The 14,915-nt window shown below is 35.3% G+C and overlaps 2 protein-coding genes across 6 annotated transcripts; one reads left to right on the top strand and one right to left on the bottom strand.

The window, feature by feature from the left end:
• The first annotated feature begins 3,060 nt into the window (after positions 1-3,060).
• On the top strand, positions 3,061-10,021 carry LOC113301579 (polyadenylate-binding protein-interacting protein 12-like). Of its 4 annotated transcripts, none has more exons than XM_026550355.1 (12): positions 3,061-3,309; positions 3,416-4,073; positions 4,178-4,285; positions 4,402-4,446; positions 4,540-4,612; positions 4,710-4,822; positions 4,964-5,023; positions 5,094-5,141; positions 5,230-5,298; positions 9,040-9,101; positions 9,210-9,277; positions 9,702-10,021. In XM_026550355.1, exons 2-11 carry the CDS (start codon positions 3,501-3,503, stop codon positions 9,265-9,267), a joined length of 1,209 nt encoding a protein of 402 aa, XP_026406140.1. In that variant the 5' UTR covers positions 3,061-3,309; positions 3,416-3,500; the 3' UTR covers positions 9,268-9,277; positions 9,702-10,021. The 4 variants fall into 4 exon arrangements, with proteins under 4 accessions (XP_026406140.1, XP_026406138.1, XP_026406139.1 ...); XM_026550353.1 differs by having other exon boundaries at positions 4,175-4,285; XM_026550354.1 differs by having other exon boundaries at positions 4,175-4,285; positions 9,686-10,021.
• Positions 10,022-11,243: 1,222 nt separating this feature from the next.
• On the bottom strand, positions 11,244-13,990 carry LOC113301578 (RNA-binding protein 24-B-like). Of its 2 annotated transcripts, none has more exons than XM_026550351.1 (6): positions 13,352-13,990; positions 13,113-13,248; positions 12,671-12,791; positions 12,539-12,575; positions 12,200-12,443; positions 11,244-12,113 (listed from the first exon to the last, which is right to left on the bottom strand). In XM_026550351.1, exons 1-6 carry the CDS (start codon positions 13,574-13,576, stop codon positions 12,019-12,021), a joined length of 858 nt encoding a protein of 285 aa, XP_026406136.1. In that variant the 5' UTR covers positions 13,577-13,990; the 3' UTR covers positions 11,244-12,018. The 2 variants fall into 2 exon arrangements, with proteins under 2 accessions (XP_026406136.1, XP_026406137.1); XM_026550352.1 differs by having other exon boundaries at positions 11,259-12,110; positions 13,352-13,977.
• Positions 13,991-14,915: the final 925 nt, after the last annotated feature.

The raw sequence follows: 14,915 nt of genomic DNA, 5'->3' as shown, positions 1-14,915 counted from the left end.
CTACTCGACAAAGCTCATCAATAATCCTTTTCACCAGGTGTCGAAGCATGCAGAATCAACGTTGGAAATCTTGATAAGAGTACACACAATTAGGAAGAAGATAATCGTGCATCAGCTTATGGTAGTAAAATTCTGTCTCTCGATACGTATATCTTCTTGAGAATACTTCTTTTGGCTCTGGAACTCTAGGTGTTTGGCCCGAATGTACGAGCATCGGAGTGTCGACTAGTTGTTTATCTTCAGCTTCCTCATCATTAAGTTGTTGCGACCTCTGTTGATGCATTTCTTGTTGTAATCTTAAGCGATTCATAATAACATTCCTCTCTTCGTTGGATCTTTTCATTGATGATTATGAAATTTAAAATTGAGAATACAAATAGAGAAATTGGTAAAATATATGTAGAAGTAGGTGTGAATAATTTGAAGAAGTACAAGGGCGTATATATATGAACTAATAGAGGAAAATAATCCTTACAAAATAGATGTTGATCGATATTGAAAGGAACGCGAGATGGAGACCATGACGTCAGTGATATTCATAATATCGCCAACGTTGTTGATGATAATTCTATCGCTCTGCTGTTTTTCCATAATGACGTAGCTCATCTATCATGTCACGTTGTATGTCAAACAACATTTTTTAACCTTGTGCATACGAATAGGCCTAAATAGAGATAAATAAACTTGAAAAGAAAACGAGAACGAGGTACGAATGATATGTACAATAGTTATCAAAGACTAACCTCTCCGAGAAAGAAAAAAAAGAAATAGAATAACCTCGAAGGACTAAATTAAAAAAAGGGGAAATAAATCCTCGTTTAATTGGGGGCCCCTAAAAACAATTAGTGGCCCTGAACAATTTATACCCACACCAAAAATTTTAGGGGGATTTCAAAAGGTGGTGAAAATACTATTTTATCCTTACTACTTAAAAACCTATTAACCCTAAAACCAAAATCAGTTTATTCTCCTCCCCTCCCTTCCTCTCCCACCTGAGTTCCCCCCCTCTCCTCCATTAACGACACACAAAAAAAAAAATCTTCGTCGATTCATCGTCGTAATCATCGATACGAAAAATTTTAAGACCGCAGTAACAAGTCGGGAAGAATTAGAAGAAGAAATGGCGCCGATTAGAAAGTAAGTGAACTAAGATCCTCCTTTGTTTTGATTTTTTCTTGAGTCTTGATTGTGAAATTGAGGTCTGGAACCCATTTTTTTTCAGTTACAGTGAGTGGGTCGTTACTCTGTATTTTCTTAAACCCTAACGATTCTTCATACGCACGTTAACTCTATGAAAAATCGTTAAGCTATATGATGTTTAAGTTAACGACCCTAATTCTGCTACTACAATTTTTTGCCCTAGATTTGGGTCGTTACCTTCGTAACCGAATCTATTGACGACCCTAATTCTGCTAAGAACAGTCTCTCTGTATTAAAAACTAGAGGTGTCGTCAATATATATATTCGAGTCGTCATTGAACTCTTATTGTTTGGATTAGAGTCGTTACTCTTAGTTGACGACCCTAGTTGTAAAACAGAAATACTCACTGTCCAAAATATTGATAGGGTCGTCACATTATTTGTTAGTGTCGTCATGTTTTCTATTAGAGTCGTTTTTGTTTTAAAGAATAAGGTGACGACCCTTGTTCTGATAGCATGAAATAGTCAATTGATTTGATCCTTTTTTGTGTGTGTTACCATTATAGTAAAAAGAAAGACAAGAAACACATGCCCACTCCTCCTTCCAAACCTCCCTGACACACCAGATAATTGAATGCCGGTCCATTCTGAGGAAAAAAGCCGAATGAGGTACCCTTGTCCATCGACGAACCAAGAGACCCCGATAATGATTCGTCGGATTCGTCATTGGGGAAGGCGTATGCGCGATATGAGGTGCTTCGTGGGAAAAAGTTTGAGTTCGACCATTGCTACTTTATCTTGGAAGGCACTATGTATAATTACGCCATTTATGGTTAAATGTATAAGTGCATCGTTATTATCTATTGTATTTCATTTCCTTCAACGCAACGCTATGCAAGATGTATGTCTTTTACGATTCAATAAAATGATTCTATGAAATCAAAAATTATGAAAATCCAGTGGAAGAGTCGTTACACCATATTACTACGGCACCTAACGACCCTTCATAACATTTGCGATGGCTAGCTAGGATCGTCATTTCGTATGACTACAAATATGACGACCCTAAGTGTTACATTTTACAGGGAGTTTTGGTTTTAGAGTCCTTCCTGTGTTAACCAAAAAACATAACGACTCTTGGTGACCTAGCTAAAAAGGGTCGTCAATCTGTATCACACTACCCTAACGATTTTTCATAACCTGGAAAAGTTGCAGGTTTGAGTCGTTATTAATAATGTCAATATATTGACGATCTCACATAGTCGTTTGGGTATACACCCCCCGACTCTGACGACCCTTACACTGAGTTGTTCCATAGTAGGGATGATTTGACCACTTGGAGCAACAAACACACAAATCGAAGGGTATAAGATGTTTACCTGATTATTTTGAGCTTGGGGCTCCTCATTTTGAGGGTTGGTTCCTTCATTTTGAGCAATGAGATCTTCATTTGCACCAATATTCATGGCTTCCTCTATTAACATTTGTTCATCAAACATCCAATCCGTAGGATTAGTTGAGACAATCTCACCTTCAACACAATCATGTTTGTTATTTGAAGCTTCACCAACATCATTTCCTCCACTACAATCACTAATTTCTAAAAACCCTAACTTTTCCCACAAAAACTCCTCTTCTTCTTCTCAACACACAAAAACACCACCCCACCCCACCCCACCCCCAATTTTAACTCTTAAATCTGATTTTAACTTAAACAAACTAATTAACTTAACTTAACTAACCATTAACGCTAATCATTTAGGGGTAGTTTAGCCATTTAAAAAAATGGGATAAAAGATAACCCATATTTGCTATTTCATGACCCTTTTTATCCTGTAGTACAGGGCCCTAATTGTTTTTAGGGGGGCCAATTAAACGAGGAAATAAATGGACATTTGTATAATACCATTTGAAGTACGAAGTAGAAGAGAAGAAACGGACGATCCGAAGAACTACTAAAATAACTTCACACAGACACCTTCTCTCTAGAAATTTTAATTAAATAAATAAATAGTAATACTAAAACAAATAGTAGAAATTTCTCTTCTTGTTTTCTTGGTTGATTTCGCAGACTAAATTTTTGATTTCCTTTTCTGTTTGGGGATTTTTAGAAGTGTATGATTCGAATGACTGATTAAATGAAGAAGATTTAGATAATAAATATAAAAGGTACGATTTCTTATGTAATTTTTAAGTCGTATTTTTTCACTTTTTAGGGCAATTTTTATTTTGATCATAAATGAATCGATTATTCAAAAGAAAAAATTTTTTGCAGAGTGATTTTGAAAGAGAAGGAGAAATAAGAAGTGGGTTTTGGTTGAATTTGGGAAAATATATCTGTGTTTTTTTCTGGTTTGATCATGGCGGTCGTTGAAAATGCTACTGTTGATTTGGTGGTTAATGGTTCATCAAGTAGGAATTTTGAAACACAAACAACACAGAATTCTTCAAACGATCTTGTTGATCAAAACAACAATCTAGGGATTCGGATGGTGGATCCTAATTTTCACTTGAAAGTTCAGCAATTTCATCAACAACAGCAGCAGACTTACCCTGCTGCTGCTCACATGAGCAACAACCACATGTCTCAGATTCATCATCACAGTCTTGATCAAGGAGAAATTAATAATGGGGTTGGTTCGATTATTATGACTAATGGAAATTCGGGTTATGGATTACAACAACAGAATCATCAACAACAAAATGGTGTAGATTTACAGAGAAATGGTGAAGTAAGTGAAGGGTTTAAAAGGGATATGAGAGATTTTGAGGAACTTCTCTCTAAGTTGAATCCCATGGCTGAAGAATTTGTTCCTCCTTCACTATCTAACAATGGATCAGTAGGAGGTGCTGGTTTTTACCCTAACAATTTTGCCATGCATAGTGACAATGGTAATGGAAATGGAAATGTCAATGGAAATATTAACAGAAGGGTATGATCGAACTCTGATTTTTGTTCCGATTTTTATTTGTTTGACGTCATTTTTCTGTTTCTGATATCTTGTTTTTTCTTTCTACATCCTTTTATGTATAGAAGAAGAATAACTTTAGCCAGGGAAAGCGCAGGATGAATAGTCGAACAAGTATGGCGCAACGAGAAGAGATAATTAGGCGCACTGTATATGTATCTGACATTGATCACCAGGTAAACTTGATTACGTTTGTTTCCCAAGTTTGCTCTTGCTCTATATTTTTAGGTTTTTATGTGTTTTCACTGATTATTGAACTAAATTTTGGTAATTGGTTCTTTGTACCACTAAGGTTACTGAAGAACAGCTTGCTGCTCTCTTCATCAACTGTGGACAGGTAACCTTCTAGTCCTTGAGGTCATTTTGAAGTGCTTATTGTGTTGGGAGTTCAGACTAATTTCTATGAATAATTTATATTTTGTGTTTAAAGGTTGTGGACTGTCGCATTTGTGGTGATCCTAACTCTGTTCTTCGCTTTGCTTTCATTGAGTTCACTGACGAGGGTAAATGTCACTACCTTTAATGAGTATATTACTGATAGAAATAGTTAATGAATATCCCGCTTTGTTCTATTTTAAAGATTTTTATCGTCATATTTAGATGGTGCAAGAGCTGCTTTGAGTTTAGCTGGGACAATGCTTGGTTATTACCCAGTAAGGGTTCTGCCTTCGAAAACTGCAATTGCGCCAGTTAACCCAACATTTTTGCCGAGGGTAAGAAAGCTGTTTTTTTTTTTTTTTTTGTTGCTTATCTGATGGCACTGATTTATCACTTCCATTTGAATTTGAGAAAATAGTACACGAATTCTTGTATTCTTAACTTTTGATAATGCTGAAACTGTTGTTATGGGGCAGTCTGAAGATGAGCGGGAGATGTGTGCAAGAACCATCTACTGCACAAACATTGATAAAAAGGTAGTTTTGGAGTTTCTTTAGTGAACTTGTTTTGGTTCAGGTGTGAATTACTTTCTCGGTCATTTTGTAGGTCTCTCAAGCAGATGTTAAACTCTTTTTTGAATCAATATGTGGAGAGGTTGGTGATTGCTACTCTTACAATTCCATGAGATTTACACCCTATTTTTGGCACACGAAAGAACTGATTAGGCATATCTTATGTGTAGGTTTACCGTTTGAGACTTCTCGGAGACTATCACCATTCTACTCGTATTGCTTTTGTCGAGTTTATAATGGTAATTTCCTATATATTCTGTTTTATTTTTTAACTGGTGCTGCTTTCATGTTAATTTGTCTTATATCTGATTATTTAAAAGCGGAAAAACTTGATATCAGATCAATCTAAGGGACTAGAGGGAACTAGTATTCGCTAGAGAAAAAAACTCTAGCAAATTTAAGGTTCAAATTAGATACGCAAAGCAGCTTTCTTTCTCCTGTTACACCATCGGATTTATGTTTTAGGATGGAACAAGATTAGGTTTACATGTGTAGATCCGAGAACTGAGTAGTGTCTTCACTTCTATAGGAAGTGTATAGACAAAGGTCAAAAGATCTGCAGATGTTTTGTTGTTGGAATTCCTGTGAACAACAGAGCATGAAGTCATTCAACATGATCCACTACACTTCTATGACGTTATTTCTTGTGATAGCCGCTTTGGAATTGGAAATTATGAGGTTAAGGAACATGTTAGTTCTAAATGTAGGACCCCCAATATCTGTAGATTGAAATGTTGGAATGTATATCCGAACTTTCTTAGAAAAAGAGTTGGTTTGAACAGTTAAAGTACAGTGAAATATACCACAGTTAAGTTTACAGTGGTATGTTTTGTATTCCAAACAGAAACAAGTATGGATTACTCCACAGTTGAGCTATTATAAGCGTAGTCTGGAACTTGATTATCCTAATTTGTCATTAGCATGAATTTCTAGCTCCTTGAATAAGTTTCGTACTACTTGAGAATGCTCAAATGAGATTATTGATATTGGGTTCCACTGCATTATCACTAGTTCAGTATAGTGCGGTGTCAAATGTGCTTTCTTCCAAGGTGCAAATATGCCGTGTCTGCTGTGTGTAGATTCTATAGATATGAAAGTGGTCATGGCGTTGTAGAGTTCTGAAACATTCTTAGATGATAAGAATGTATTGAGATGTATGTATCGATGCTTCGATAGTAGAGTCGATTTTTGTGAAATAGTTTTCTGCCTACCTTATTATATGAATCTGTGGTGAATATGATTCTCCAGAGTAGCTTGTTGAAAATTAAATAGAAGCAGTAACAGAATGTTGTTTATCTGATGTAATCTACAGCAGAAACATCACTGTATCACTGTAGTCATTTAGTTCTCGACAGAAGTTACTACTTCTATCAGAAGCTTACTGTTCGATGGAACTGCAGGTTCAAACCTTAAACCTGAATGATCTTATTCTTATCTGATTTTCGTTGCGCACATGAAAAAGAGAGTAGACCTTCTGACTAGATTTACTATTTTTGAATGGCAAAATATGTTGGTATTAGAGGACTGTAGAATAGTTAGTATCAGCTAATCATTAGTTATTGCTACTGCTTCTACATCATTAAGTGAGAACTTATAAGCTGTTTTATTGTGTCAAGAAAACTATATGAAGGATGAATTATCTTTGATAAGGGTTGGTAAGCAGACTGTGATGTCTGAACTTACCGAAATGAACTCAACAATATTCTCGGCTGCCTATGAAAGGAGCTACAAAAACGTTTACAGTCTGCATATGCTGTTTTGACTGAACTTAACAAGAAAAAAGTTAATCAATCTAGCACGTTTCAACAGGAAGTATTAGTCAAAGCATAGCAGTGGCTGGATTGTCCCAATCAGTATGATAAATAGGCTTGAAGTCACATTACAAATATAATAATCTTTAGAAAGAAACTTTTGGACAAGGTCTGACTTTTGAAGTTTTAAGGAAAATGTAAGTAGTTACAGGATTTCCTAGTCATTTGCCATAAATAGGTGATTGTTCTATAGGCCGTTGAGTTCTTAATAATTTGATAGGTCATAACAAAGAGAAATTTCTGTGTAATGTATTTGAAGTACAGCAAAAGTATTATGTTCCTTATCTGCGAGAGAACAAGTATCTTGAGCCTACATGATTTGGGGTGATTTGATCATGTAAACAAAGACTGATGGCACTGGAGTAAACTGGATGAAACATGTGTAACCAATGGAAGGTAATGATGAGGTAGTTTAATGACGAGGTGGTTTTGATAGTAAAAATGGACTTGAAAACACTTGGAAAGAATGTGGAGGACCTTCTGTTTTGTATGTATACTTGGTATGATTATTTTATTTGCTAGGTGATTAGCTACAACAATGTTTCACTATTCTGTATTTGATTGTCAGTAAGATTGTGATGATAATCTTTCATGATATAGAACGTAGAGCTCATGCTTGTAATTTTTTAGTAATTTACTTCATGTTTCAGCAAGTAAGGCTACATTTCTTCAGTTAGATCTTGAAGTTTGAAAGACACTCTTTTTTCTTCATCTGTTAGTAACTGTATCAAAGTTCACGGAGAAGAATTAAATCCACAAAAATTCTAATGTACCCCTGCTACACCATTTTAGAGCATTAGTGAGTTCCCAACGGCAAGAGATGAAAAAAATCATGTTGCTTAAAGGTGAAAACACCAGCTTTATAGAGAGCAATTTAATTAGGGGAGTAAGTTAGTATATCAATAAACTAGTCTCTATCAGTATTTCCGTTTTGGACTTCAATATTTAGACTATCTTTGTAAGGCATGAATTCAGAAACTACTTTTCGATGTATACTTTTGTCAAAGGGACGGTATTTGCAATCGGCTTTTTTACATGTCCAACCCGCGTAAGCTATGTGTATATAATCATCCATTGGTGGATTTTCTGCCGGCCATCCTTGCAAGATGAACACACGGTTCTGAAATGTAATTACATTTGAAAGTTAAAAGTTGATTGACATTTAAGCTTTCTTATAGCAGTTAGTTTATGTTGACCTTGTAACAACCTTTAGGAGCATAACTAGCAGTCTGTCTTCCTTCTTTCTTTCTTACTTTCTTTCTTTCTAAAGTGTAGTATTTGGATTAAAAAGCACAACCTTGCATGTAAATTATAATAAGCGTGATATGTAAGCCCAATCTTTTATGCAAGTTAGTAATATAGGATGCGCTTAGCTGGTTCGCTGGTATTGGGAATCTTGGTTCATTAATGACGGTGTGGTGTTAAAAGTTGAATGGTAGGCTATGTTTGATAACAAGGAAGTATACGTAAACATATCCTTTGGGGTGGCAAGCAAAGACTTCCCGTGGAATATAGTTGAAACCCCACTTCTGGGTTTCAGCCACTCTTTTTTTCTTTTTCTCTAATGGGTCCTTAATATTATGAAATTGGATTATTAATCAAACAGTAAAATAAACATGGAAAAGCATCTGATCCCGTGGAATTAGCTGTTACAAAGCACAACCTTATATACATCACCACGAAGAGTTGAGATAAATCATGTAAATGCGATTAAAATGGAAGTATACTGCTTAGCCCATAATTGATCTTGACACTTGTTGGACCTGGCATTGTCGAGTCGTAGAGCATTCTGTCTCAGTTGGCTAAGTTCCATGCTTCTGTAATTCTGTGCATATCTTAAAGATCTGTGTGCTTTTTTTTCTCATCTTGACCTCATAAAGCTTTGAACAAATTGGTTAAGTGTATCAAATAGTAGAAAACTGTACTGTTACTAGAAAAATCCCCTGATATCTTTCCTATCTGAACAGACATTTACATGCAGGAAGGATGTTCTGAACCTTCTAATTGGAACTAAAGTGGTAGCCAGTTTTTGCTTATACTGAAATAATTCGCTTGCTATATTATATTTTCATGTTAAACGTACGATAGTAGTCCTCATTTACTTTGTATTCGTGATATCTGTTTCTGCATCTGCATTTATTATTATACTTAGTGTCTCTATCATTACAGGCTGAAAGTGCAATTGCTGCTCTGAATTGTAGTGGTGTGGTGCTGGGATCCTTACCAATTAGGTATGTTGTCAAAATTATCTCTTTTTTGGCTTTTTAAGCAGAAGGTTCTAGGTTGATGCCTGGTTGTTACACTTTGTCTTTAACCATTCAATGAATTACTGAATCCAGAGTAAGCCCTTCAAAGACGCCAGTTCGCCCGCGTTCGCCTCGTCCAGCAATACACTGAGTGCTAGCAGGTCTGCAATTTGAGGTTTATATTGTATTTATTTTCTTTTTTAAGCATGACATTTGCACCCTACTGTTTATCTTGACACTTCACTTGTCCATACACTTTATGTCTACCCCACCTTTGGAGTTGACATGAAGATGATACAAGGGCTTTTCGAACATTAAGCTTCCCAGTTTGCTTTTCATGTTTGGTCAAATTATGATGGGGTTAGAGGTTTTTCTTAGTGTATGCAATAATATTGAGATGATCCACAAAAAAGAACGTCTCATGAATCATCTTAATGCAGGTTCTGCAAAGAACAAATGTATTCAAGTGCAAGTGGGCTGTTCCATTTTTAAAGCACAATAGTCCAGAATCTTGTCAAAAAGAGTTCCATTTTTGTTTTTCTTGGTTGTTTTCTGAAATGATTATGCAGTTATCTGTTTTTCCAGGACGGTCAAGCTGAAGAGGCAAGAATCTAAATATGCCGTCCTGCATTCCAGTTGTGGCTGCAGGTCTCCCAGACTATGTTACCGCTTTATGTATCTACTACTCGATATACAGATAATATTTAAAGATACCTCTGATCGGGGTTTTCGTTTATAGTTTTTCTATTTCTCGTTTTTTCTTTCTTTCTTTTTCATATTTAGTCTGCGATCTTTTGTTTTATGTAGGTTTAAGGATATGTATGTTCTGTTAGTTTCTAGTATGTAGAGTTGGAATGGAACTTCGAGGCTTTGAAAGAATTAATATCTATCATTTAACATGAAAACTGTAGCAAATTGTCTTGTAGGAAGATGGACCAAAAGCTTAGACTATATGATTTCGACAGTTTCTATCCATCTTACTATCCAAATTATTTTCTTCTTTGGCGTTATTAGTGCGTAGGTATCTTCGTCTAATTGATTTTAAGTGGTCCGTCTTTGTGGTTTTCAGATGGTATGGCAATTTTTTTCCGCTGTCACAATCTTGTTGGACATAAAACAATTTTGCAGTAGTGAATACTCCCTCCGTACCTATTATATAGGCGGATTTTCATTTTTCCTTGCACCACTATATAGGCGGAGCCCAAATTTCAGAACGATTTTTTCCTTACATTATCCCTATTTATTTGCTTGGGAATCATCGATATATGTCTCTAACATTGAGAATATAATTAAGGGTAAAACAAGAAAAAACTATAGAAATTTATAAAATCAAAAAAATTTCTTTATCTAACAGAATAGGTCTCCAAGGGGGTACAATTTTCAATCTGCTTATACTTTTCTTCCTTTCTTGCTGGAGTAAAATATCTGGAAGACGGCTTACAAAGGTCGGGTGCACGACTGTTGGATTGTGTAGTAGCCCCATATGTCTATGCATACAGAAATTAAGATCTTGGCATGTGAACTATAGGACTGTCGTCTTTCGTCAATATCTAGATGCCGTTTAGTTTTTAGACGACTGGCATATTATAATGTTGTTTCATCTTTGTGATCTCCGAGTTATGTCATCGGTACAGAGAGAACTACAGGACAAGAACAGAAATTTGAACTCCGGAGTTGGAAACCAGAGGTCCATTCTAAAGAATCCTTCCAACTAATGAGAGAAGTTAAAAATACGTAGACTTGTAAATGATTGGAGTGTATTTTCCCCTAACACTACCATCTTTTGCATTTTTACGGGCTTTATTTCCGCTCTTTAAAATGACAACAAAAACAGTAAAAATCCTTGGATTCTTTTGTTTACTTTTACAAGAAGCTTCTCCAACATTTCTCGTTCAAATTGTAAGATTCAAAAAGAAGCAAGTGACACAGACCCGCGTGCACCAACTTTGTAACAGAAAAGTTGAAACAACCTCATCCCCATCATATACCTTGGATTCCAAACATCCTCTACATAACCTAAAGTTATTACCCTGAATCAATGATACAGAAAAACACTAGAACATGTAAACAAGATACTATGGCTGCTGCTACCACTAGGACTAAAAACTAAAAGTGTGATGCATCATATAATGATATCCAAAATTAGAAAGAAAGAATTATTGTTTTACCCTAAACCAATCCTACATTAATCCATAAATGAAATGATAATAATGAAGATGAACAAACAACAAATAAAAAAATTACATTCAGGTCAAGCTGTCCGAAGCTCGCCTTTTCTTTCTTCTGAATTATCAGGTCTCGAAAATTAGGATCCTGATTAAACAAAGAAAAACGTCGATTCCGAGACATAAAACAAATCTTCAGAATCGACTTACTACTAAACATAACCAAGTATCTTCATGAAGACCCCACTTCATGAGACACAAAATTTAATCTAAGAATGAGTATTTCAGGTTGATTACAAATCAATATTTTGTTCAACCTTGTGTTTGATACATAAACAAATATGATGATAGTCTAACTTAAAAACTAAGACTCTCACTATTTTCCTACAATGTATGTTGATGATGACGACGATAAAATCTAACTTGAAGGACGAAACGATCCAACAGATCATAGTTAGCTATATCTCTATATATATCCTTAAGTAGTCCTCCCCATGAAGGAACAACTTCATGCTGATGATGGTATTTTTGTTGATTTTTTCTTCTCTCTAATTCTATGACTCAGCCCATTATACTATAAAGAACAGAAAAAGAAATCTCCCATATTTCTTTTCTATTCTTCTAACGACTTGGTAATTATCAGCAATTTCATTTCCAATTCCTCATTCCTTTCTCCCCACTTTAAACTCATTCTTGTTAGTCTTGGAAGAACTCACATTTCTACTATCATTTTAGAACTAAGTTGAACTCTGTTCAGTTCTAGCCGATCCCGGGTCTTTTATCGTGATCGTTCTTGTACCCACAGAACCTTCTGTAGTTAAAGTCACACCTGCTACATATCAATGCCCACTAATGGATCAAAATGAAAACATGATATACATAAGTAATGTGATTCATTTCTCGAGTAAGAATTCAAACCTGTAATGGTGGTTACGGGGGAAACTGGAGTAGGTATTGGAAGTACTGCAGGCGTATAAGGTTGAGATATATATGGATATTGAACCCATTGAGGATATTGAACTCTGAGACCTTGAGCTTGACCATTTTGCATATAGAATGGGTAGAAGTTGGGGACAATCCCAGGAGTTCCAGACGCTGCCCCTCCAGCCGCATAGTAAGCAGCAGCTGGAATTTGTTGCCCTCCATATACATTGTAGTAATTCTACAATTTAGTTCAATAGGAAGACTTAATTTCTATTCAACAACGGTAATAAAATTGGTTAACGTGATCAACAGATGAAAGGAAATTATCCTCACCATCTGATACATATTTTCCTGAGAATAACCGGAATACCTGATAAAGAAAGAGGATCAGGAAAATGCAGAAATTCAAAACACCAATAACTGAAACAATTTTTTATTTTAAGGTCCTTTGGATTTTTTTAGTACCCATAAGTTGAATATGGAAATGTGTACGGAGAAGGTTGATTGAAATATGTAGAGGCAGAAGATCCTTCATAAGTTGGTGCAGTAACTACTGATCCATGTCCTGGTCTAAACCTTCCCAAACCTGCATATATATATATATATAAAAACAAATTCAAGGTTAAAAAATTGCAGAATTACTAACTGTTTTAAGATTAAATAGTAGATCAACTGAAGCATGTATAAAATTCTGAGCAACAGAGAGATATTAGTGTGGGTGTTTCCATAATCTGAAAAAAGGAAAAATAAGAGAAAACTTAAGAATTAAGATGATCAAATGTGAAAAGTTAGTATTATCTTGATTGAACGCATCTCTATGTCTGTGGTTCATGGATTGAGGTTAGTTTCTTTTAAAAATTATCGTAGTCGATCATTAAGAAAGTTGAGGGAGAGAGAGAAAAAGAACCATGTTGAGAAGCAGACAAAGGGTGAGGCCTCTGAGCTCCGAGACAGGCAAGATTACAATTAGCTCTTCTTCCATCAATTACAGGAGATGGATCTTGACAAGCTCTCACAGCTGAATCTGGATCCTTGAATGTCACCTACATTAAATCAAAACAAAAACCCATGTTAATAAAATATCACAAAAAATGAAAACAAATTAGAGATAGAGATAGATAGAGAGAGAGAGAAAATTGTAATTACAAATCCATATCCTTTAGATCTTCCAGTATTCTTATCGGTTATCACAACAGCTTCTTGAATCTCTCCAAACTGTTCAAAGTAACGTCTCATAGTATCTCTCTGAGTTTCCCAAGCTAATCCTCCAACAAATATTTTTGTATATGTTGTATCAATCAATCCCACATTGTTACTATTAATATTCCCTCCCACCATTATACCGAACTGTCTCTGTTGCTGTGAAGACATGCAGAGAAATTTCCCACAGAAACAACAGAAGAATTAAGAAGAAGAAAAACAAATTTGATGAAGAGAAAGAAAACCCTGAATCAAGAAGCAGAAAGTGTGTTTTTTTTTCCTTCTTCAAAGAAACCACCACCGGATCAGTCAGTTAATACCCATTCTTGAAACTGCTCTTCTCCTCTTCTTCTTTGTTGTGAACTTGTAACAGACTTTGAACAGATTAATGCTGCTCCTAATTTACTACTTCAACTACACTTAACGAGAAGAAAAATCATTACCAAGTGAGGACCAGAAAAGAAATACAAAAGAAACCCAAAACTCGTATAAGTATAGAGATCAAGAGAGAGAGAGGGTGAGTGAGTGAGTGAGTGAAAGAAAGTGAAAGAGAACGACAAAAAGCTGCAGTGGGGTAACCCACGACACAAGTAGTAGTCTTGCAATGAAAATTTAAAGACAGACAAATTTTATTTCAATCTCAAGCACTTTTTTTATATATTAAAAATCTCTGCTTCGCTGTATTCAACCTTCTTCTTCTCTCTAATGTATTTATATGAGTATATTTGATTGATATACAGTGTTCTTGTTCAGCATCTCTGAGAGAGAGAGAAAGTGAGAGTGTGTGAGTCAAGGGGAAGTGTTGTATATTCAACTCTGATAAAAACCCATGATCTCTTCTTTTCTTTATTTCTGTTTTCATCTCTGTCCAGAAATGTGTTGAAAGTTAAACTCATACGGATTGCAGATGCATAAAAGTGTTCTACTAACCGAAAAGTGCACCAGAAGAGAGAGAGACAGAGAGTGAGAGGGTGTGGACAAAAGCTAACCTCTGACTTTATTATTATTTAGACAGTTTGTATAAGAAATGAAGAACTGTAATGAATAATAATTAAGAATATAAGTACTAATAATAATAAGAGAGCCTGAAAAAGAAACTTGATAATTTAGGAGTGCATGTTTTTTTTTTCTTTTTTTTTTAGTAGTTTAAATTTCAGAATACAGATACCACTTTAAATTCAGATAAACATATTTGGACACAAAGCTATTGTCATCTGACTAAAATACCCACAACCAAGGAATTATTTCCCTACAGGTTATTCAGATTTTTGTTGAGGTCTTATCACAAAGAAGAATAAATAAAAACAACCTAGTTTACATCGAAATTCAGATGATGGGTAGTAGTGTCAGGTAGATTTAATAGCAAGGTTTGAAAAACACCCGTTTTTATTCAAAAAACAGCCGTTAAAACGGTCACACTCATATATCGTGGTCGTGAGGGTCCTCGAACCCCGTGTTTTTATAATGCCGATAAATAGGAAATAACGCCAGTCTTTTAGAGCCGTTTTTT

Source organism: Papaver somniferum, chromosome 8 (assembly GCF_003573695.1).
Source record: "Papaver somniferum cultivar HN1 chromosome 8, ASM357369v1, whole genome shotgun sequence".
Lineage (NCBI taxonomy): Eukaryota > Viridiplantae > Streptophyta > Magnoliopsida > Ranunculales > Papaveraceae > Papaver > Papaver somniferum.
The sequence above is the reverse complement of the archived record's forward strand: the minus strand, read 5'-3'. Positions and strand labels throughout refer to the sequence as shown.